The sequence below is a fragment of the Manacus candei genome, unplaced genomic scaffold (genome assembly GCF_025592945.1).
Source record: "Manacus candei isolate 608988 ecotype Guabito, Panama unplaced genomic scaffold, ASM2559294v1 h1tg000081l, whole genome shotgun sequence".
In the NCBI taxonomy this organism is placed as follows: Eukaryota; Metazoa; Chordata; class Aves; order Passeriformes; family Pipridae; genus Manacus; species Manacus candei.
In genome coordinates this window covers 7268000-7294196 of record NW_026138129.1, presented here as the reverse complement: position 1 = coordinate 7294196, position 26197 = coordinate 7268000, and the positions used below count along the sequence as shown (strand labels likewise).

The 26197-nt window shown below is 38.7% G+C and overlaps 1 protein-coding gene across 5 annotated transcripts in view; it reads right to left on the bottom strand.

Annotated features, from left to right (window-relative positions):
- Window positions 1-26197, bottom strand: part of UST (uronyl 2-sulfotransferase) — a 219137-nt gene that overhangs the window by 106549 nt on the left and 86391 nt on the right. For all 5 annotated transcript variants that reach the window (XM_051811233.1, XM_051811234.1, XM_051811231.1 and 2 more), the window contains exons 4-5: window positions 25670-25749; window positions 10922-11075 (exon numbers count right to left, since the gene is read on the bottom strand). In XM_051811233.1, the coding sequence (XP_051667193.1) occupies window positions 10922-11075; window positions 25670-25749 (234 nt within the window). The remainder of the gene's footprint in view (window positions 1-10921; window positions 11076-25669; window positions 25750-26197) is intronic.

Sequence of the window (26197 nt, the reverse complement as noted above, 5' to 3'; positions counted from 1 at the left end):
GCCATCTTAAAGGAAAAAAAGCACATTTGAAACAGCTGATGCCTGTTTCTCAGGGTTTTTTCACATTTCTTTCTTTAAATAATGTGGAATTACAAGGAAGACAATTAAAAATTATTTCCTGGCAGCAATATCCTTCCTTACTTGACTGACTAAAAGGAAACAATGGCCAAATGCCCTGAACCCCAACTCAGTGACAACAAATACAGTTTTGCAGTTTAGCACATGCTGTTCCCTCATATTTTCTCCTGGTAACATCATCTCATCAAGTTATGAAAAATTGCCTTTATTTTCTCTTTTTAATTTGAGTAAAATCCACCACAAAAAGGCTGAAGGAATCAGGGTGCACATAGCTTTCTGAAGGACTTCCTTTGACCATCAATATCCCTCAGATGACTGGGGTTATTTCTATTGGGTTTCCAGTTCATTAAGGTGCCAAGATGCCTTAGAGCATGTGGTTTGAATCCATACTTGTTTCAGGGAACAAAAGCCATTAGTCCTCCCACTGCACTAAGCAGCAGAACATGCCAACTGCTCTTTTGATTGCAATTGCTTATCGGTCTGGCAAAGAAGCCAATCTGTCACCTCACTGTGTGAAGTCCCTCATCCTTCCATAGCCCTTCAGGAAGAAAATGAGAAGGGAGGACATCTAATATGAGTCTGGAGCCTCCGTACTGAAGCTGTTCATCTAACTGAAGCTCTTAATATGCTGAGATCCTTACAACACAATTCACACTCTCGCAAAAAAATTCTTTCAGAAGGAAAAAGAAAAGCAACTGCAGCAATACCTTTCATGCCAAGATGGAAAATCTGATTGCTGGAATATCTGACACCTGAAGAGCGCTCCTATAGGAAAGCACACCAGCCACTTGTCAGGCAGGGCCAAGCAACCAGAGGGAACATCCCAATCCACTTGCCAACACAAACCTATGGCATTTGGCTGTTTTTGTAGAAACACAAATGCTCACCTCTACATTGTAGAAGCATACTGAAGCAAATAGAGCAAGAACAGACAGACAGTACCCGAAAGGAGCGTGCATCCTGTGCTTCAGCAGGCACTGGGGTCCATGTGAGCTGGGACCAGGACAAGGCACAGGATTTTACTCTGTAGCTTACAATGAACCTTACAGACTTCAGAAAAACTAGGATAAGCTAAGTTTTGAGTATGTCTGGGCACTGATGTCCCTTTTTTCCACAAAATGCCATCTCCACTTCATACGGTTTCAACTTAAATTACTTCACAGTCTTAAAAATACAGAATTCAGAAGTGTGACCCACTCATTCTGCAGTCAACAGAAAAGTCCACACTACCACCAAAAAATTACAAGATAGGAAAATATTTTGTTTACAACAAACACCTAAAGCCCAGGAGAGCCTTGGATGCTTTTATAAAAACACAGCTATCCCTCACCATGTCAGCCATGCACCACGGGCAGGCAGTTTTCCTAATTCCACCACCCTGCATTCTCCCTGCCATCCACCACCTCAAAGCTTCAGCTTTGCTTTAGCTAATAAGTTTTAGAGATCAGGATCTCAGCTTATTTCACTTTGCTGGTAGCACTGACAGCCAGAAAACTGAGTATAAACCACAAAATGGAAAGAGGAAGGCAAATGACAGACAAGGAATAAAACAGGCTAATAAATTAAGTTTTATTTTCATGGATTGTCAGTTCCTTCAGGTTTTGACACCTACAGAGGGAAGTATCTGATTGCTTGAAATTACATTATCATGCCACGGCCTGAACACATTCAATTTACTGGCAGTTATACTGTCTCTCTCTGCCCTTCCTCTGTCAGGAGTAAAAGGATCTGCAATTTTCTTCCCCATCACACTCTCAATGAAAGAGTTTTCATTTAAGCTGGTTAGAGCACATGGAAAAAGAAACAGGTCTACTCCTAGCAAGGTGTGTACTTAGGTTTTATAGTCAGGTTTTCTAGGGACAGCTATCATGATTTCATTAGACAAGTCTTCAAAAAATGTTTTAATTAAACATGAATATAATACAAAACATTTCAAAAAGTCTCACTCCTAATTCTAAGTACACACTCACACATATACATATATTATTACATCATATTTTTTAAAGGGACTATGTGCTGGTCAATGCCACATCTCTGTAATTCAGGCCATGTATAAACTGTAACTTTAAAAATATTAATTTTAAAATGTATACTAACAGAAATGGAAATTGGAGGCATTCTTTTCCTCTGGATGATAAACCATTCCAGTTCTAAAAATCATTCTATTTCAATTTAGGACAAGCAAAATATTAATAATTAGTTTTACTTGATGACTACTGAAGACTACTCTTCAGCTTCATAATGCACATAGTTGGACCATGCACCGAAGATAATTGATATGAATTCATATCACACACAATCCTCTTGTTTTCATTCACCTACAACAGTTACTTGTCAGCTAATTATCATTGCTAAGTCATCACCTACTGAGAACCATGTAAGTGTTATCTCCTTAGATGTGTCTTCGTGCTGCTTTCACGTTAACAAAGTTCATGAGAACTGAAAACTCAAATACGCAAATTGAAACTTACGATCAAACACCTGAAAGTCATCCATTCTGAAACTACTGTAAATCAAAACCAAGAGACTTCTAGTTTCTGAAAAGCATGCACTTAAAAAATGTTTTAACTCACTATCTTAAAGATTTTTACATCTTCTGTTTTGGTATCTTTACTTTTAGCAGTGCATAATGTAAAGCTGTGGAAGCATTTTAAACTTTAAAGGCACTTGTATCTTAGCTTTTAAAGATAAATTTAAGAATAGTTGTGACAGCATTAACAACTAGTAGCTTCAGCATCAGTTTGGATCTTACAAAAATTAATTTGATCGGCAGAGCTGTAAGACAACAAAGCCTTATCCACTATGGCATATACCCAAGAACACTCAACTACTTTAAAGTCAAGATATAACACATTAAACTGGAGATGCCTATAATTGTAACTATCTTATATAAATCAGCTAGCAGCAGATTTCATTTGCAAGCATGTAATTACAAAGTTTGATTTGAGTCACCCAGAGCAATCACTAATTTCAGAAAATTGGTACAGGATATGAGGAACACTTAGCATACACACAGGAACCTTTTCTGAGTAAGCCTGAGGCTTCAGATATGTACTTATCAGCTATTTTCTAATGAAGAGGTCTTGCTCTGGTAATTAACAACCCTTGAAGGCTATATAGTTAGACTTTTTAAAATAGAGTAGAGTAGAATATTTCAGCTGGAAGAAGCCTACAAAGATCACCTAGTCCAACTGCCTGACCAACTCAGGGCTGACTGAATGTTTTTACATGTTTTGGATGTTTTTACGGGTGTTGTCCAAATGGCTCTTAAATGTTGAAATGCCTTGGGCATTGACCATCTCTCTAGGAAGCCTGTTCTAGTGTTTGATCACTCCCTCTGTAAAGAAATGTTTCCTTTTTGAATACATATAAACTGTTATTCACAACAATGACGAGCAAGGACTTCACAGCTCAACTACATGTTGTCCAGACTATCATCATCTTTCTGTTCTTTCCTGGACCTGGCAACTACCCATTCAAGTTGGGATCCTCTAGGTCTTGCACTGAAACAGCCCACAAGCAATCGTCCTTGATCGTCCTAAGAATTTGTCTTCACATATCTTTTCCCTTGTTTTCTTCCTCCTCATCTGAAAGTCCTATTCTTTGCTGCTCCTCATATAGTAATGATTTCAGCCTTTCATCATTGCTCCTACCCATTACTGAGTATTTTCCCATTCTTCCAAACCCATTTTGGGAAAGGGAGATCACAAATGTAAGAATTCAAGTGCAGACACACTGGAAATTTATACACAATGAAGTCCTCTGTTTTGCTCTCTATTGCTTTTGATTTGTCTTTTCTGACTGCTACTGAGAACTAAGCTGATGTAGGGTAGAACCATCTACCACACACAGAAGATTTCACTCTCAACCAGCAACAGGCTTTTGAGAATCCATCGTTTTCTATGTGAAATAAGCTTTATCCCCCTAAAACTGCTTTCCCGCCTTCACTGAAGGCAAGACTGGCTTTTATCCTTGGGCTACAAAAGAATGCTCTTTTCTGTTCTATTCTTGTTTCAATCTCCAAGAATATATCTCCAAGAATATAACACAGACATACCCTCTTCCCTAATACAGTTTACATGGCCTTAGAAAGCCAGCATCCATATATTAGACTCTTTGTTCTGTCGATGGGATTTTACACTCTACAAACAGTATCTTTGTATAGAGAAGCTGGAGAAAACTAGTTCCCCAGGCTACCACAACAAATAAACACCAAAAAAGAACACAAGAGAGAACATCAAGAGGAACATCATGCTCAGAAAGGGCACAAATAACAAACTTGGCAAAATCACCATAAAAATGAAGATTCACCATTCTCAACTTTATACAGCAAGGTCCTTTAATAAAAGGACTTAAATTACTACATATAGAAATGTCTTAAATAGCACTACCAATACACAGTATATGGTAAGACCTGGTAATAAGGTTAAGTTTGAATAAGAGTGTGGGTACTTAGTGCTTGGACCTCTACTGCTACTTGGTTTCTGGTTTCTTGTGTAGTTTCTTAACATTTGCAACAGCCAGAAATTTTCAGACTAGTATAACACTGCAAGAAAAAAGTACCTCACCTTTTTTATATTCTGTTGTTATCATGTATCCTGTCTCCACAAAAAGGAATGCAACACAGAATAGTATCACTAAAATAAAAGCATGGTATTAATCTTATATTTGCTATTAATATAAGCATGTATTTGAATTACATGAAAGATTTTAGTGTTGTTATCTTAACCAATGCTATATTGCTTACTTACTATGTGCTACCGACTCAGACTAGTGAATGAAAGCAGATTAGGAAGGCACACTTTCTTGCTCTTGTATAACTGCATAATGCTGCAATGTTTGGAATGCAAACTCCACAGGGGAACATTAAAAAAATACTGGTTTGTAAATTAAAGTAACTGAAAAGTAAATGTCAGCCATGAAAACATTTCCTTCAATATTACATTTTATAAGTTGTTTAATCAGTTCCTCCTCCAGCTGAGGTCTGAATTATCATTAACTTTGTGGTTCAATAATTGATTAATACAAAATGGGAGAATCTAAGGGAAAAAAAATGGTGCTTTAAAGCACACACAACAGATGAAGAGCTACAAAAATGGGCCAGAAATTTTGCTGTGAAGAGGTAATGCAGTAAAAGGAAACAGCTGGAGACTATTAAAAGCACTCATTAGAGGGAAGAAGCAGCAAACTGTTCTAATTGGGTCAGCTGACAGGTGGCTGTGCTTCAGCAGTGCCCTCCTGGCAGCCTATTCCCAGCCACAGAGATTGATGCTACTGTGTGATTCTCAAACCAGATCTACAGCTGCAAAGCTACGCTGCAGCTCAGGACTCACTGCAGCATATCCAGTGACCAATTCAAACCAGCTCAGCACCAATATATAACACAGGGAGTAAAATGACTACTGTGTGTACGTGGGTATGTAGGGAAAACATGGAGAGGGCATAAAATGTTTAGCTATCGCTCAGAACCCAGTAACTGAAAAATAGACTTTTTAATGTATATATTTAACTCCCTAATATCTCGTAGGCACTGCACAGATATAGGTAAATCATTTTAACCTCTGCATGCCTCAGATTTCCAATCTAAATGATGTCAACCAGGTTCATAAGACCCTCTCCAAAAGTTCCCAGGTTCAATCAGTGGACACTTGTGAGGTCCTCAGAAGAAAAATCACATAGAGTCATGAACCCTCTATTCCCCCACTCTATCAAATCTGCAAGCAGACAGTTCTCTCACTGTCTTTTTTTTCTTTAAACAGAAACATTCATGGGACTGACATTTAGAAGATGAAGGCATGGGCTCCATACCATGGTTGCTCCTGGAGGCCATGTCTCTGGCAACTGAAAAGCTTCAAGAAACTTATCTGAAGTCAAGAAGGAAAAAGTTCAGTGATGACCATTGATGACAGCCAGTGATGACAATTCACAATACAATTACCCATGGTTAAATATTTCTGTTATGCAGATAAACACAGGAAAGAAGACAGCTGCTGTCAGAAAACAAATTGGTAGGAGAGTAGTTTTCATTGTAGATAGAAATTTGAGGATATAAATAAATTTGGTTTATTTTATTTAGTGAATATTCTTCTATTAATGAAAACCATTGTAGTCATATAAGGATATTCTCAAGAATAAGGAACACAAAAAATTCAGCCTTTTCTATAACTTTGCTAGAAATTTATGAAAGAACCTAAACATCATTGGATTAAATATTTAGCCAGAAAAGCTGATGTTTGTCACAGGAGAGTTTAATTAGTAAGAAACTTGACTTAAAAGTTCTCTGACATACTCTGAATTTTACTTCCCTTCTTTGCAGTAATCCTAACACACTTTAAAGAAATATTTTAACATTTCATTTAAAAGACAAAAAGACAGATGCTCCTTTATAGGATCACTTGCATGAGTAATCTTTAACATAACTAAGGCTGAATATTGTTAGAATATTTTTATTTTTAGCTGAGAAAAGCACATTTATTTTCAGAGATGAAGTTGAAAGACTATGCTGAGCCACACAGAGATGTGGTGTAAACTGAACTGGTAATTATATATAACGAAAAGCTGAAAGATTCCATAGAAAGATGACAAGTTCTTATTTTACTGAATGATTTTTTAAATACAAACTTCCTCACTTCTGACAAATTAGCTCAGAGACCTTTTACTTGAGTCAGTTAGGAGCCATGCTATTCAGAACCTAACAAAGATCAGAATCCCATGTAACCAGATTTCCTGCAATTCAGGCAACAATGCACAGACCATGCTGCTTCACACACTCATTCAGCCTCAGCTATCTTAGATCAAAGTTTCATCAAATGTTAAGGAAAGATGAAAACCTTTCATATTTGATGTCTCACATTGAAGTTGTGTGTAATAAATACTACATATTTACTAACAATCCTTCTCGAAAGGACAATTTTAATACAAAGCTTTCAAATATTTATAGTAGTCCCTCTCCTCATCAGAGGTACTTCCGACCTTCTGCACTTCCAAGCCTTAAACTAAATCATCTGGCGCATATTTTTCTTTTGCTTGGTACCAGCAGCAGTCACAGCTGTGCTGTGACTTACTTGCTTTATTGAAGCATATTTACTATAAGAACTCTAGTTCAACCTGTAACGCATTCATTACAATGGATTTAAATTAACTTTCATGAGTTTATTTCATCTTACAGGACCATAATGTAGGGTGAATCTCTCCTGAGTGCGCTTGAGACTTGACCTGAGGTGCTCACCACCATTTCAGACCAGTAATTACCTCTCTGCCATACTCCACACTAACGCGCTGCCACTATTTATTTTGGGGAAGATTGGAAGTGATCTCTTCAGGTGACTGACAGTAACTCACTCCAGCAGAGAAAGTGCTGGGTCAGGACAAGTGGCTGGCTGATCTGGGTAGAGAGTCTCACATTGCAGCAGCTGCCTCTGCCGTATCTGACTCATGAATAAAGGGCTTGTTTTCTATCCCGACTTTCAATTAAATTTTGGTAAACACAGACATTTACCAAAACATTTAAAACAATTTATCTGACTCCTGAATGAATGGTTGTTTTCCCTGGACCAGAGTCAAAGCCTGAAGCCCTATTCAGAGAAAATTTCAAATGATCAGTGAACGGTGGAAATTTCTGTCTCTGTTTCTGATCTTCGCAATGTCGGCAGTTCAGATTTTCAAAGTTAAAAAAACAGAATGCAAGGTACTACAAGACTTCAAGGTGGTTTTTTTTTTTTCAATTCCCTTTTTTTGTCTTAAGGATCAGAATCGAGGGGAGGGAATACTTCCATTAGGGATATCACAACTTAGAGGCTAATCAGGAGTTCAGACACAAAACCTGGTCTTAAAATGCTTTTCCTCCCTTAAGAGCCTGTTTTATAGATGTGCTGAGCTCCCATAACTTCACACTGCAGTCTCTGAGAGAACATGCATGCCGCTCTCAGCTTTTCATGGGAGAAGGCCAGTGTTGGCAGCTACCGATGAAGATGCCAGGATGGCTTGGAAAGGTTTCCAGACGCCCACACCACCTTCTAAGAGATAGGAAGCCAAGAACATTGTGGTCAATAAAAGCACAACTAGCACAACTGTTTTCAAAAGATGTATACCTTTTGCAGGCAAACCTGTCTCTCCTGGTAAAACAGAAAAGTTACATTTACAGCTCCTTCAATCCATTTTGTAAGTCTATAACTACTGTCAACACACAGCTTCTCGGGTTCTCCAGCAATGAACTCAATGTTGTGGAGTAATCAGCAGTTTTGTACTGTCCTAGCTGCTGATCTGAGGCATGAGGGAAGAAGAAAAGTAAAAAGCTCTTATCCTCCCCCTGCTTTCACGTATCTGCTCATGGTCAGGCACACCTCATCCCAAAAAGCTTGGGTTTAATGTTGTGATCAATACTGAAACTACTTACTATGCTAAATCTAAGCTTATACTTCAAATAGTCCCCTGTAAGAAAGTAATGCTTTTTGGTGAGTTTTGAATTTAAAAAAAAATTAGGGAAGAACTGTGATTAGACCAGTCCTGTGCTAAAATGTTCTATGGGCTCATGCTCAGAGGTAAAACCAGCTGCTTACTTTCTTCACAGCAAGATCAGGCACTTGATTTTGCAGATTTCTGAAGCTATGATTCAAAAAAATCCAATACCTGAATTTTAAAATATATTCCAATAGATTTCCTCACACCACTGAGGAAAAGATTAAAATGCAGTCATGCAATATATGACGTGGTTGGATAGTGCAAGTCTTAAAAATGCTGAACATTCAGAATGAGTGGCTTCCCTTAAAATGAATTTCACTGGCAAGTGCACTATATGTTACTGTGACAGGAGCAACTGCTCTCTTTGAGCAGTGCAAGTGAGCGCCAAAGTCTGCCAAGAAGGGGATGGAGGACAGACTCCAAAAACCTTTCCAGGATTCTAACACTGAATTACCAGCAGAGAAGATCAAAAAGAAAATGCAAAAATAGGTTTTATTAAGGATGCTGATGGTGCCTCAGACCAACAAACCGTCTTTTGAACATATTGACTACTGACATCAGACAGCCACTTTTTATTTCTTTTTCATTATAGTTTTTATACTGATCTGTATGTGCGTACATATGTGCATGTGTATATAAATAATTTATTTCTTAAAGAACATACCAATGCAAATGAAAATGCAAGGTGATTTTTATTAGATTTTAAACCAACAAACAGGAATTACATCTATTCATATAAGTTCTGCTTGAAGCAAAATTTCACTGGCTGTACATATCACATCTTAAACTGCACAGGCAGTATTGAATTAACACCAACTTTTAAAGAGTCAGTCATAAGAGGTGCCAATCACTGCACTTCAAATGAGAAGTAAAGGCACTCAGAGTTAAGTACAGACTGTACCACTCACTTTTAACATTTTCAAAAGAGAAAACATGTCAGTGCTAAAAAGGTAAATGTTATACTATATACCCTACCCCACATTAATTTCTGCAGCCCCGTTCTCCCATTCACAGGTGAGGAAGCAGAACTCCAAGCACACACAGCATGCAAAGATTTCCAACTCTGCACACCAGGAGGTCAAGACCTGCTCAGTTGACACAGGGACCTCTTTGGGATCTCTAGGCACATAGCAAATAAGAAACCCTTTTCAACATTACTGAAATGATTAACGTATAGCAGATGTCATTAAATTTAAGGCTATGCACAGTTACACTGATACCTCCCCCTTCAATTATTCATAATTTATAGGTTTGTCTACAACAGCAGACAACAGTAATAAAGTACAAAAAAACCCCAAACAACACAGCCCCATAACATAGAAAAAAACTCAGCCCTCCTTGGATCCATCTGACCTCAGCTAGGATTGAAACATGTTGTGTGGTAACTCCAGAGCTTTGTTCTCTATGGCTCATCCATGTATATTGTACTCTACTGCCCCTCCAAAACATCATCAAAACATCCTCTCTTTGTTCTCCAAAAGCTGCAGACCTCTCTTGTTTTGATGTTATGTCTGGCCTGCAACATCTCACAGCAGACCATCAAGCTGTCCTGTCACCTCTGTGTTACTGAACCCTCTTCAGGTTCAAGTGTGGCTGAAGGCTGAGTCCAATCAAACTAGATCTCCATTATAGAGAGAGTAAGAACTAATTCCACCATTTTGCCTTTTTAGGGAGGTATCTGTGTGCATGCAAAGAGATCAATATCAAACAAACCAACCACCCCCCTTGCCCCCGTGTTTCTTATTGAGCATTAATTGAACACCTACTGCCATGGGACCTTGCTCTACAACAAAGGCTGACAGGTGTTACAACAATTCAGCAGTTGCAAAAAATTAAAACTTATTATAAATACCTTATCTGACATTATCGCCATCACCTTAATAAAAAAAAGGCAACAAAACCAAACCGAGAACTGAGATTAGAGCCCTAGTATAAAGAATAGTACAAATGTTTTAGCAGCAAGAATATTAGAGGCTTGGGTGCACTGAACTGCTCTGTTTCACAATTTTCCTCTGAGGCTGCACACTTATAGACATAGTTTCATCCTAGAAGTCTATCTGAATATTCTCAGTGACAAATATAGGCAGAATTATTATATTATGTTACACTGCAAATCCAACTCTGTGAAAGGATTGTAATTCAACAGTGGCCATCTGGGACTTGCTGTCAGTTTATACAAGATTCAAACAATATCAAACAATTCATCAGCAACACTCTACACAGTAAAGCTGAGCAAACTAAGGACCAGGCAAGACAAAGACAGAGGAAAAAATGGAAGACAGAAGATGCCTCAGTTTCCCACTTTTCAAGCATCCAGTTTGAACATCAGCATCATATAATGATGCGGGGAAATTGGTAATTGAAGCCTTTTATTTAAACATACCAGATATCTTTCCTCCTGCCTCATGCTGGGGGTACGGATCATGTGATTCTGTTCTCCTCTCCAGTCTCCGAATCGTCGAAAAAAATAATTGGATAGGAATCGATTGACAGGATCTCTAATAATATTGATGTACACTGGCTGGTCTCCTCCAAACCTGGTGAAAAGAAAAATGGGTAAATCTCATCAGAAAGTTCCAGACAGGCACGTATCTATTATCTCTCACCTGAATCCTTCCAAATTATTTCCTACAGAAACTGACAGATTTTACAAGGTTAGGAGTGAAACTGAGACTCTTACAACTAGTTATCAAAACTTTGTAAATGCATGTAAGATCTCTTTAGGACAAACAGTAAATATGATATCACATTAAGCTCTATGTGTACTACAGACTTTTTGGTTTAAGACCATTTTTTCTACCGTATCAACAGTTTTGCTTCTTGAGTTCTCTCCTTGCTGTTTTCAGATGAAGAAAACATTCTGCAGATGAATCAGAGAATGAGCATTTCTTCATCTCAACACATTTGCCATCTGGGAAGTCATGTCAGAGCAGGCACCACCAAACACTAACTGCCATAAGGCAGACTTGGATCACCTTCACCTGTACAGTAAATATCGTAACGTGTAAAGGATTTTGCAACACGCCTTTATTCCAAAGGCTTCCTCTGGATGAACTGACAGATATGCATGGTATTTCCACCTTTATATTGCTGGAACTTGTGCAGACCTTCATCCCCTCACCCCCAGCCTGCACCACCAGCTGTATTTGAGGTTATTTCATGGTTACACAAAACCTTATCCCTGTACTGCACTTCATGAACTGTTCTGTGATCAAAATTGAAAAATGGACATTCATGGAAAAGTCTCATGGACAACAAACGCTGTGAGTTAAAGAATAAAATAAAACAAAACCTTCCTGAATTGAGAAGTTCATATGATAAATTCAGCTTGGAATTTGCCTGATCTAACAACATGGACTATGATTCTCCCTCCTGATTCCCCAGTTAAGTGAACAATTCTCACTGAAGCACTAGCATATGCTTTATTTTTAGGAGCTAGAGGACATAGCCACACTGAAGTATTTAAATGCTATTCTGATGATTTTCTGAGTCACAATTTAAATATTTTCTTCTAAAATGTAAAATATTAGATTAGAAGAGAGAAAACTGGAGACACTCTTTAGATTAAAAAAACCTCTCAGCCTCTCCTCATTTTTTGAGTCGATGAATAATTGAATTCATACAATAAAAGATCAGGGCTTCTCATAAATATTAAAGAGGAAGCCAAATTGTTTAAAATTAAAAATTCTAGTAAAAGACAATAGAAAAATCTCATAGAGTTTCAACTTGATTTTGAATCTCCATGATTCCCCAGGCCTCTAAATACAGTCTGCAAAGGCTTGTCTCATGAATAACTATGCGTATCAGTATTTCATTGACCTCAATGTTGCAGGATCACTGCCATAATTTGAAATTGCACAGACAGCATAAAACTCTGAAACAATCCAATTAGAAAGGCAGATGCTCCTTGCTTCCTAATTAGTGCATAGCCCAGTTTGGACACGGGTGTGCAACTAAAGTTTCATGAATTTAGTATCCTGAATTCTTCTCTAAGTTTATCTTTGCTGCTTTTTGTTTTTATACAGAAATAAGACCTACATTAAAAAAAAAAGGCATTCCTGCAAATACCACAGGATAATGAGGGCATAAAGCTTTGACAAAATTTATTCAAATAGAAAGTTTTTGGTGAATGTCATGACTGGTAGCTTTGAAAGCTAAACTTTTCAAGTGAAATTTCTGGCAAGAATAGATTGCATCTAAATTACTGAACACATTATCTTCCTGCTGTTTGATGCAGATCAGCAATAATCTAAAGACAGAGGGAGTGGAGAAGAGCAAAAAAAAGGGGAAGCAATGGAGACAGTAAGAAGGGATGACAGCAGCAAGTTGTCTAAAGACAGAGACAAAAAGATTATAAGATTCAGAGAAGCAAGAGAGCAGAGATGTCGTACCCTGGGTTTTGTGGAGGATGTTAAGCCTAAGTGTTCATCAGAAGAGTGAAAAATCAAAACCAGACAGCTATTAGTTGTCTAGATAGAAATTTTCAACACATATTGTCTTTTCTGAAGTAAAAGGAGGGGTGAGGTTGCATAACCAATCCACCAAAGTCCCAGAGCCCATCCTTTTGCTGGTAAGGTCACGTCTCCGAAGACAAGGACTGTAAATTCAGTACCAACAGCTCTGAGAAAAGAGGCTCATACAAGCTCATCTGTTCCAAGAAGACAGCTGAGATGGGAAGTCACCCTTTCACAAATGCTACAAAGGCACTCCCATTTCTGAAATGGAGACCGTGTGTGTCTCCCACCCCCCAAACATGAGACAGCTTGAATTTCTGATTTTCTGCACAATGTAACCAGCCTGCTGTACACCCAGCTGCAGTTGCTCCACCAGGCAACAAGCAAGGAATTTTTAGGAAAATTAAGTCTGTTCTGGCTCTTATTCAAATGTGCATTTTTTTAAAACATAGTTTATAAAACTTCAGATTCTAACCATTTGTTTCTATGGACTGTACTGAGAGTCTTTTATGGAAGCTAAACAGCAGTCACATAGCATAAAAAATCCTACCCGTTAAAAAAATCAATTACCTTAAGCTATTTAGAGAAAAGGGCAAATCAATGCTCCATTTGTTCAAGTATGTTCTGCATATTTTTAGATACTTATCAATCACAACATATTAAACATTACTTAGCTCTCCAGAGTGAAACTTTTCAAATTAACAACACCCACCTGAAAGTGTTCTTACGAAAAAATACATTTGAGCTCTAATTCTACATCATGTCACCTTATTTATACTCAAACACCTACTGTGAATGATTTAAAATGGATCAGAATCATATTTTCTAGGCTTGAGCAGAAGACTTACCTTATCTGGGTGGGATCGTGATTGGATCCTGCCTGATGAAGTTACCCGATCCTTCTCAAGTCCAGCAGCACACTGCTGCAACTGGGAGAGTGGGCCAAGACAGCCCCACTCCAGCAGAGCACTGCAAATGTACACACCAAATCCTCTGCAGTGCTCTTCCTGTATTTAACTTCTTCTCCTGATTTATTTCATAAATACTATTAAATTCCATTAGTTTTAACTGCTCTGTTGTGAAAGGTATATTTTTGGAGTCCTCATCAACTAACCTGGAATATTTTCAGGCTTCAATCAATGATGGTTAGGTTCATTAATAATACATTCCCCTATGTCTTTTTTAATAAAAGCAAATTAAACAAAAAAAGCTTAAGAAGTATGCCAGATGTTACAAGCTTGCCCCTTAGAAAAACATCTCAGATAAATTCCAATTTTATTACATGTCAAAACCATTCACAAACCTCTTATGAGTTAGGAAAAAAAAAAAAATCAACCAAAGTGATTTGCTTGGCTTTAAAATGGAGGATTTCTTAGCTTCTATTATTTTTCATTTCACTTCAGCAGGCTGCTGCCCTTCCATTTAGCACAAAACTCTATGCACAAGCAGAAGCAAGTTTCTTCACCCCTGCAGGCAAAGTACAACTCCTCAAGGAAAAGATGACTCTTAATCTATTCTCTATAAAAACGTTGTCTTCCTCTTACTCTCTTAATGTATGTCTCCCCTTAAACAAACAGATTGGTTGCTAGAAATTCAATACAACAGAAGCAAACCAGAACTGACAGCTACCTAATATTAATAGGGACAGGTATATTGTGTCCTTCTTATAAAGGAGGCACAATTTCCTTTTAGTGTCGTACAACTGAGAATCACATGCCAAGAGCACAATTGCCCATCAATTATGTTACAGCTCAATTACCTGCTCTGCAGCACAGCTTCATGGAGAAGTCATGTAAAAACACCAACATACAACTTCCACCTTGTTAGGGCTTAAATAAAATGCAGTTATTTCAAAATTTATCTTCTGGAAAAGGTATCTTGAAATGAACAGTTTCCATAATGTCTTGCACTAGCATGAACTTGTGTCAAAGCAATCCTTCTCTGCACAGAAGGCACCAGGCAACTCTGGGATGTTCCAATTACCTTCCTCAAGGATGGGCTGCAAAGAGGAGTGAGCTGAGGTACTGCCTGCTTGGGGCTACATGGTATTGCCATTCTCCATAATCAAGGAGTTTATCTTCCTACTTTTGTCTGTAGTGCCTCTCTCCTAGCCTTCACCCTATGTTTTGGTCACGTTTTCAACCTTTCCTTTAGAATTAGGAGAGAAAAACGGAAAGTGAGTTGACACAGGGCATTTCTATACTGATGCACCTATGTCACCCATACAGTTATTTCAGTCACAATAGTGCTGGCATAGCTGAACTGGTACAAGGTAGAGCAGACTTCAGTTAGAAACTTTGGCTTCACGAAGCCTTTTCCCTTTCTCACAGACTACTAACTAAGCTGCCTCTCCCCAACAAGCTGAACTAAAATTTATGCCAGTTTCCTCTTTTATTACTGCTCTCTGGTTTATCTTAGACACAAAACAAACAATACAGAGAAGTGATGTAATCAGCTTCCCTGGAAGTGTTGAAAAAACTTGTGGATGCAGCACTCGGGGCCATGGTTTAGCGCAGTCTACGTTAACAGTTAAACTTGATGATCTTAGGTCTTTTTCAATCTTAATAAATCTATGATTCTATGAGATAAATATCTTCATTTCAAAACTGCACCTTTGGCTGGCCTGGCCTTCAACGGGACATGTGTGCAGAGGTACAAGATGCCCAGTGGTTCAAGGTTAACAGTAAAATAATGCACATTGGCACCACTCCTCATTAATTACCCTTTCTGGAGCTGTGATTTCAACAGTAGAAATTTCAGCTTCTGAAGTGATGTATCTAGGTCATGTCATTGTAAAATTACAACTGAGTCCTCTGGGAATTGTTTAGTAAGCTGTTGCAGACCAGCAAATGGCTAAAAGATAACACTATAAACCCTTGTATTTCTGTATTTCACTCTCCTGTAAATCTCCCAGAATATTTTAGGTTGTATTTCTGTCAGTCATTCATGCATGCTAAACAATGAGCGTTTTTTTTTTCCCATGCTTTTCATTCTCCTGAGGATATCAAAGTAGTTTGATATATGAATTCACAATGAATAGCACTAACATGGATACAAATTGTGCCTGGGTCTGTATAGTATCCCCAAATAAAGTAAAGGAAATACTAACTATGTTTTCATCTATGTAATGCAAAACTACAGCTGGAAACAAGTAAGACAGAAAACACTAACAGCAGCTAAACTCTGCATTAATTAAAATCACCTGATTCCAGACACCCTGTATTTAAGACTTTGTTCAAAGGTTTGGCTCAGGATCTCTCTGAACCTCTGATTAATATTTCAATATAATTCAGAGATGTAAATGATGCACATTATATAGAGTAATAGAAAAGCTAATTACAAAGTATTACAATAAATTTTCCACAAATAGTAGAACAGCTGATATGGCTCTTTGGAAAGTATTAAATCAACAGACATGATGTGTAGAAAAGATACATCCTCAAAATTGGATGAGATCACAGATTTGGCTAAGATAGTTAAGCTCACATGAAATCCTGGGTCTCGACTTCTTAGGAAGGTTATTATGCAAAAGATGTTGCAATGCATTCAGCACTGCATATTCAGCTTCTTGTATGAATACACTTATCAAGAGAATTATGGGTGATTCCAGCTGTCCTGAGGAAATGGCTCTTGCAGAGAGTAACTCTGCATAATGTTAGGAATGTCCATAGAGAAACTGAAATACATTAGGTATAAAAAAAATAAAATCCTTGGCAGTATATATCGTGTATACAATCTACAGAACATAAAAATCAATGTAACTGAAACTTAAAACATGGCTGCCCTGTTCCAGATGTGAAATTCTACATAATCACCATCAAAGAGGGAGCTGTGGATATCATCATGTTTGAGGCTTTGAATCTACACAGTTTAACTTGATAATCTGTGATTCAGAAGATAAGTGCAAACAGGTACTATTTTCAGAAAACAAAGCTGCAAAATGAGAGAATAAAGAAGGGAGTGATTTACTGGTAAAGAGCCACTTGAGCCACAGGCTAGAAAGACATAAGCAAACATTTTGCACTGTAGTATGGCAAATGAAACCCAAGGCATATAGAACCAGAAGCAGAGGATACTCACAGGGAAGGAGCAATTCTGGCAAGGACAGGCTTGCTTTCACACATTATCAGCATTGTGTGAGACCTTACAGGCCAGAATAATCCTAGTTTCCCTTTCTCTGAGAAGCAGGAGCAGAAAGGAGCAAAGACCTGGTACAGCACTGATGTGACCATGCACAGAGTCCATTTTCAGCAAAGCATTAACAAAGTTCAATACAAAATGATGAAAAAAAAAAAGAATTAGAAGGAAAAAAATATAGAGAAGGCTGAGACTTGACTGCACGACAATGTGTAAGAAATTACACATCAAAGCTTACATGGGAAAAATTTGCTGAGTCTTTATATATAGTGGACAAATGTACTCTGAGATCCAAGGAAAAGGAGTCAATTGGACTTCTCAGAAAATTTAAGAGGAAGAATTACTCACAATTTGCAATCCAATAGAAAAATTCCGTATTGGAAGAATTTACCAAGAGCAGCAGATTCTCCATTACTGGTGATTTTTAATCAAGACTTATATTTTCTATCTGAAAGATGAATGTTTTAGGTTCAAACCTAATGAGTCTGTATCATGCATTACACAAGGATAAGAAAGACTCAAACTGACTTGGGACTGTCACAGTCCATCTTTTTGCCTAAAGCTATGTAATTGCCACTAGCAGCTGTGAAATCCTCAAGTACAATCTATTCTGTTGCTTTGCTGTCCTAGTTGTTCAAACCTTTTCCTAATGTCTGATCTAGAACTCTGTGATGCAATTCAAGACACCGTTTTGTTACTGCTACTGATGAAGAACCCTTTAACTCTGCAGAACCTCTTTAATAAAAAGTCAGAAGTCTTATCACAGTCCCCTGTTTCCCAGTCTTTTCTATTTGTTTTTCTTTTCCCGCCCTTTTAGGTAAATTTTTTGTATCTCTGATCATTTGCTTTATTCTCTTTTGCACCCCTCTAGAGTAATCATTATTACTTCTTAAATTACTTTCTTAAATTAAGTTACTCCCAGACTGGTAATCTACAGTGTGAACATGAGCATGGAAGCCAAACAACAGTAAAAAAAAAGGATAATTGAGGTGTTATGCCTGATCCCACCTTCAGTAACTACATTTCAAGCAATCACCTCCATTCTGAGAATATCATATTACCAGCTGAATGAAAGATAAAAAGTCCATTATGCAAAGAACACAGGAAATCTAGGGAAACAAATTTTAAATCAAATAATCTTAAAATCTGTGGAAAAACTCACCATAAAGCAATGCTTTTTAAAAAAATAACCCCCCAAAAAACCTGCTTAGACTATACAAAGGTCAAACTGCACATTAGATTTGTGCTTAGCTTTCCATCAAATCACAGTTGAAAAGCATCATTACACACTCACATCATTAAAAAAATGTAGTATAAAAAAGTAAAAAAAAGATGTAGGAGGGATTATAGTACCATGTGGCCATTCATTAAATGTGTACTTTACAAGGCAGACCTCACATGATGGTAGAAAGTGTTTCATGAAGTGTTAGCAAAAAGTATAGATTATAATGAACACACATAAAGACACAGTGTTAAGGCCATGCACATAACTTTAGCTGACTTTTGCCTACTATTAAGAGCTTACCCAGAGGGTAAAAAATTTTTTTTGTTAACCATGTTTTTAATGACATTTCCCTATGTATGTATGGGGGTTTTTTTTAAAGGAGAACAAAACCACATCATGAAACTACTTCAGTAGATAATCTTAGGCTGCAATCGTTGTTTCAAGATGTTGATTCAAGGAGGCACTCAAAGGGCCCAACCCCTCCCACAGCTGAGCTGTATAGAATCAGTAATGGAGCTGACTGAACCACAGCTCTTTATACAAAGTATACCTGAGTTAGCATTCAAAGAGTCATGGACATTTAGCATCTTGTTATGTCAGCTCCATGCATTTGCCCAACACGCTATTTGCAAATGCTAGTGGAGCATGGTTAACAAACATAATAGGCATGTTCTGTAAACATATACACGCTGTGTGGGATTACTTGTTCCAGAGAAAGGAAGAAACAAAAACCCTCAAGTTATTAAAAAATCTGAGTGTTCTGACAAATATCCCATGACATTTTCTTAAGACAATGAAAACACCATCACAGAATCACTCGGGTTTTACTGACCTCTAGTCAGTCTATAAAAAGAAAAGATTTTCTATTTCCAAATCAGTGGACCAAAGACATGTACATAGGTTAAGTCATGGCAAAACAAGATACTTATTTGCAAAAAAAAAATACCGCAAATATATCATCCAACCCTTAAAAACAATTAACAAGCTCACATGCAAGGCTTCCAAACAGCATGCTGCCAGCACGGAGTGTGCTTGGGCTTCCAAACTTGCAGTTTATTCACATGACAAAGTTAATTCATCAATTTACCTCCTTTTTGTTTGTTAGCTATGGACACATTTTACAAGAACAAGGAATGCTGTAATGTCAAAGTGCTGTGTTAAAATAAAATTTTTAGAGCTGCTTCCGCATGGAAAAAAACACAGAACCAATGACTAACAAAAAAACCCCAACAACATTCAGAAACTAAGTTTAGTTTTGGGCTTATCCAGACTGAATTTGTCTTTGTCCATCAGTGCCTTCATATAGCATGTGATTTATTGCTACGTTTAAGTCAGAATTCAGGTCAGAGTTGAAGGAAAATGGCCAAACTGACCAGCACTGCTGCATGTGACACTGTTTGCTGCTACAACAGCTCAATTTATTCATTTTTATTAGTTAATGTTGGCCATTGTGTCTGTGTAAAAAAGTAATAAAAAAATTAATCAGTAATGCTGATACAGACTACCAAAAAAAGCTTTTTCAAAAAAAACAAGAACTTCAGACATTAACAGAAAACTGGAAATATTTCTTACGTTGATTCCAGGGACTAAAGGCAAGTCCCTTCCCAAGCAAAGGACCCAGTAGATCTTTCCCTCCTTCCCAAAAGTTGTCCCCCCCCACCTCTCACACTGAGCAAGAAGGACACAGAAGAGCTGGGGCTGTCATCCAAGAAGGGTAGAGGGAGGTGACTGCTGGCTGTGGCTCAGCCGAAGGTCCAGCAGCTCTGTTTTGCATGGCTTTCCCTTCAGCAGGTATACCTACAGCAGTGTGGTTGTCTCAGAGTCTTCTACTGGCCTTCTCAATTTGGTTTGAAACTGGCCAACAGATTCAGAAATTATTTAGAAACTGGGGAGGGGAGGGGGATGGAAAGACATGCAGAACAGCTGGAACTGCTGTATGACTCCTTACTTTAAAAGCTTTGCTAAAAGTGAAGTGCTGTCCCTTCCTCTCAAGCACATGCACATGCATGCAAAATAAACACCACGGACATTAAACTGTAGCTAAAAGGAAGACGAGGGAGCAGCCCAACAGCGCAGAAAGGGTGACTCCTCACACAGTAATGCTGGGTGATAACTCATTCCAGTTTAGAACAATTAAGATACACTGAACTGAATTATAAGGGCTAATTACAATGTAAGATTAAATAGAGTCTGTGCTTTATCTCTGTATCTCCTTACCACATCACAGGAAATTTTAAAGGAACCAATTCCCCAGTGGTCTATAACTACTGCAGAAAGTAAAGAATTGACAGCTCCAGTGAAAAATGAAAAAGCCTGTTTCACTCTCTGGGTGGTCTTTTAAATGCTTCTCCCTCCTGTGACTTTACCCTGACCTGATCAGCCAGCTTTTAAGCAAGCAGAAGTCACTTACTAGTTACAGACAGAGGCATGTCATTAGGTTTTTATGCATTCCCCTGCAATGTTCACTTACCCTGAGACAGGAGGGAATGGCCAAGCTTCCCATTCTGCTCGAACTGGGATCTGTAAGTGCATGTTTGGAAGATCAAAGTTCACTGTCAGAGGGAGGCATGGTGCCTTCCCATGACCAAAATGAGAGTTGCACAATTCTTCATATCCCTGACTCATCCTGACCCAAAACCACAGCCTTGCCACCTCTGCATTCCTGCAAATGTTCTTTCCACTTCTCTGAAACCTGTGACACTTGGAGCACACACCAAGCATCTTGACTCTCTGCCCAATGACTCTTAGAGTAACTTAATTCAGCAGAAGATTACTGAGAGGTCACGTGGAGCTTTTCCACAAACTTGAAGCTTCTTCCTGATCATTTTTTCTCAGGCTAAATAACTAGATGACAAGTGCCATTTATAATAAAGAACAGAGAACAAACTGCAGTTATTCTGAAATATATCAACACATAAATCTTTACCAGCTCAGAGACATTCTTCAATATATGCTTCTGTTAACATTTTGGATGTTTTCCCCAGCAACGTTAGTACATAAACTTCAATTCAGAAAGAGACAAAAAAATAAACAGCATCACCTTCCACAAAAGAAACAGTCCTCAAACGGACTGGATGGAGTAGCCAATCTCCAGAAGCACTGGGTTTTCTCCTAAAACTGGCACTAAATGCACGGAAGAGACTGGAACAGAAGCTGTAGAACACTTGGAATAAAAGCTTTTTCTGTGACAAGTGCTATGTAGAAATCCACTAACATCAAAGAAACGCAAGAAAGTTTTTTATCTTCTGTTTGAAGTTGAAATTAATTAGATTTATGTCTGTAAAAATTCACATTAGATTTGCTTTAATGTGTCCTTTAAGATTTGTCTTTTTGTCTGCTTCTTTGCACTACTTTGGATTGAGAAAAGATAGTACTGAACCAAAAGATAAAGATGTAGGAGAGTAAGTGAGGATTCATTTACTCAGCTCAACCAACAGGCACTCTTAAAACACTGTTCAAAACTGAGAGGAAAACGGCCCTGGCAAGCATTTCAGGTCAGGATAAGACTTTCAAGATTTTAGAACTTTGTTCAGCAAAACTAATGGTGCTTCAGAAACATGCATGTGCTTAAAATCACCACTGAAGGCTTAGCTCACTTCCACTAGAGATTTATTCTGGAAAGAAGATACAACCTTTTTTTTTTTCTAGTTGGAAATAATCATAAGTGAATGGTGTGATGCTTCTCTGAATAATCAGAGAGCTTTAAGTGCTGACAGGTTTGTAAGCGGGTACAGTGAACAGAGGGGGAAAATTCAAGTGATTTACCATTGCTGCTATTCCCATCAGCAAGCTTATTATTCTTACTACTCTTTGGGAAGCTGAGAAGCACCAGGGAGGATGAAGAAAAGGCTGAGGTACTTAATGCGTTCAGTCTTTAATAAAAAGACCAGTTTGTTCTTGGGGTACCCTGCCCCTTGAGCTAAAAGACAGGGAGCAGAATGAAGCCCCCAAATCCAAGGGGAAATGGTCAGTGACCAGCTACATCAGTTAGATATACACAAGTCTATTGGGTCAGATGGAATCCACCCAAGGGTACTGAGGGAGCTGGCAGAAATTCTCACTGAGCCACTTTCTATCACTTACCAACTGTACTGGATAACTGGAAAGGTCCCTGTTGACTGGAAGTTAGCAAATGTGATGCCCATCTACAAGAAGGGGTGGTGGGAAATTCCAGGGAACCACAGGCCTGTCAGCCTATCTGATGTCAGAGCCAGGGAAGGTTATGGAGCAGACGACCTTGAGTGCCATCACACAGCACATGCAGGACAACGACAGGATCAGGCCTAGCCAGCATGAGTTTATGAAAGGCATGTCCTGCTAAGCCAACCTTACCCACTCCTACAGCAAGGTGACCTGCTTAGTGGATGAGGGCAAGGCTGTGGATATTGTCTGCCTGGACTTAGTAAAGCCTTTGATACTGCTTCCAACCGCATTCTCCTGGAGAAACCAGCTGCTCATGGCTTTGACAGGTGCACCATTCCATGAGTAAAAAACCTGTCTGCATGTCCAGGCTGAGTGAGTAGTGCTGGATGGAGTTCATCCAGCTGGCAGCCAGTCACAGGTGGTGTTTCCCAGTGCTCAGTGTTGGGGTCAGTCCTGTTTAACAGCTTCAATAACAATCTGGATGAAGGGATCTAATGCACCATCAGTAAATTTGCAGGTGACACCAAGTTGGGCGGGAGTGTTGATCTGCTGGAGAGTAGGAAGGCTCTGCAGATGGACCCAGGCAGGCTGGATTGCTGAGCTGATGTCAATTGTATGTGGTTCAACAATGCAAAGTGCCGGGTCCTTCATTTGCATCACAACAACCCCAGGCACCACTACAGGCTGGGGGAAGAGTATCTGGAAAGCTGTCTGGGCTAAAAGGACCTGGGGGTGCTGATTGACAGTGTCAGAACACAAGCCAGCAGTGTGCCCAGGTGGCCAAGAAGGACAATGGCATCTTGGCCTGTATCAGCAATAGTGTGGCCAGCAGGGCAGTGATCTTTCTCTCTACTCAGCATAGGGGAGGTCGCACTTCAGTTCAGTTTTGGGTCCTCTCCCTACAAGAAAGACACTGAGGTGCCAGAGTGAGTCCAGAGAAGGGAAATGGAGCTGGTGAAGGGTCTAGAGAATATGTCATATGAGAAGTGGCTGATGGAGCTGCAGTTGCCTAACCTGGAGAAAAGGAGGCTCAAGGAAGACCTTATTGCTCTCTACAACTATCTGAAATGAACTTTGTACCCAGGTGGGGGTTGGCCTTTCCTCCCAAGTAACAAGTATCCAGGTAAGAGGAAACAACTTCAAGTTGGGCCAGTGGAGGTTTAGATTAGATATTAGGAATAATTTCTTTATGGAAAGGGTTGTCAGGCATTGCAACAAGCTGCCCAGGGAAGTGGTTGAGTCCACATCCCTGCAGGTATTTAAAAGATGTGTAGATGTGGCACTCAGGGACATGGTTTAGTGGTGTACTTGGCAGTTCTGGGTTAACACTTGGACTTGCTCACCTTAAAGATATTGTCCATTCTAAATGATTCTACATCTCTATTCTAAGCAAAAGCAAAGCAGACTCTCATTTTTCATCACTCTGATTACATTTCTCTGCTTCTCTAGTACCTTGGTGATATGCTTTAAATGGCTTAATGCAATCCCTACAGATCTTGAGAACACTCAAGCAGAGAGGTGCAAGATGAGTGGAAGAGACTTCTTTTATTCCAAATGTGACCTACCAAAAGAGTAGCAAAGTAATATGTCCTCTAAACCCTACCTGTCTGCCAGCTCAATATATGCAGGTAGAAGAAGAATAAAGTGTTCCTCATCCCTTTCTCTGAAGAAAAGCTTGATTTCAAAGGTATAAAATGCTAAACAAGAGAAGTGGACTAACGCCCAGAACTGCTTGCTCCTGCAAAAATTCACAAATTCCAGTAACAGCTCTGCTGCAATGACATGTAGAAAGCCTCATACCTTTCCTTGGGAAGGAGCATGGAGTTCACCAAAGTAGGGTTCTTCAATCTTCAAGCTGATCTTTGAGCCCTTCATGGATCTGAAGCTGCCCTAAGCCTGCAGTGAGGAGCCAACCTTGTCTCCTGTGCATCCCTGTGCATCTGTCCTGCTCCCCACTGTGCTGGCTGCTCATGGCAAGTTGTTGTCTAAGGTCTTGAGCTATCAGCCAGAAAACACCACATCAATATTTTGACCTCTGTTCTTTTAGGCTGGGGAGTTTTGCATTCTCATGGAATCAGAAGAGAGAACACATAATATCAGAGTTTTAACTCTTCTTGTTTCTATGTAAAAAAATCATGCCCACAGTTATGTTCTATATCAAGTGAATTTCCAATTGCTCAAAATATTTTATTTTCTCAGAAAACAAAGCTAACCACCTTCCTCCCCCCACTCCCAATTTTATCATTTCTTACTACACTGGCTACCGAAGCCTGAGGCCAGGTACTCTCATTACCACGTAAACAAAATGCTGGAAAGTTAGGCAAGCTCTTGCAAAGATCTGCAGTAAATTCATACTTCTACAGAATTTTCTTTAATTTAAGTGCAAGGAATCCAACCTGCTGGCACAGAGGGCATGGCTCCTGAATATGATTTCCAGATTAAATTTACAGCCTGGGCAATAACCACCTGCAGTCAGCTTTAACCTCTGTGGTTAAATGCTAACTGGCATCACTCATTCAAGTCCTTCCAAAGATTCCTCAGAAGTTTCATCCAAATTCAATTTTCTTCACATTCCGTGCTATAAATGTCTCTAGACTCTTGTTGCATACTTTTAAATAGTTGCCAGAAGAAACTGCACTCCCACGATACAGAGCATAATCTGTTTGCATGGTTTATAAATACTTCCATAGCCTGTGAAATTGGGACTATTTTGTCAGAACAAAATTAAATTGGTAAAATTGCCGGAGAGTCATTCCAGGTACAAAATGAATGAATTCAGTGCAGTTTTCAATCTCATATTAGTATGTGGCTATACAAAGATGAAGTGTTAAAAAAAGTGTCCTGCCACTTTTAAAACACAAGTGCACAGTTTAAAGACCCAAGTTACCATCTCTTGCATATTGATTGCAAACATTGTAAATTATAATTGTCTCAGAGGCAAAAGCATATATTAGCATCCTGGCTTGTCACAAACATACTGTACATAACTATTCTACAGCAAACTGAGTGCAGGGAAAACAAAACAAAACCAACTTCTGAATGTGTCTTCCAGTGCCGGAAAGAAGGAAAAAAACCAAACACTGTATTGTTTATGTGTTACAGGGAAAATGTTCTATGTATTACAAATAATAGAAATCAATGAAAAAGATTTTTGTCTGAAAAAATGCCTTACCTTGAGAAGTTGAGGAAATGAACATGTCTAGTGAATAAATAGGGCTGCTCAGCAGTGCTTATGTTTTTAATCAATTCCATCTAAAAAGAATTAACAAATCAAATTTTCTGTGTTATGTCAATGCATATTTTGAGACAAATATAAAAATTTAAAACAGCATATGATGATACAACTTTTAAGTCTGAATTACTCAGGACCTCCTTCCCTACTATCCTTCCAAAACACTGTCATCAAGATAGCAAAAGTTCATTTTTATGTCTAAGCAAGAAAGCAGAATGCTGTCTGCAGCTTAACTATCATGGAGCTTATGTACTTCCAAAGGTGAGTATAAATATAAGGAAAGGCATAAACTAAAGGAAAAATCTAAACTCTGCCTAAATCTGCACCAGAGCTTTGCAAGAGGCAGCTGCCCTCTTGAAAACCCTAGCTCTATTTACATTAATGCCAAAAATGTTAAATATCTGAAACTGTAACAGAAAGCGGGAGCTGAGCCAATGACCATTTTCATATAACAATAAAACCTGCCAA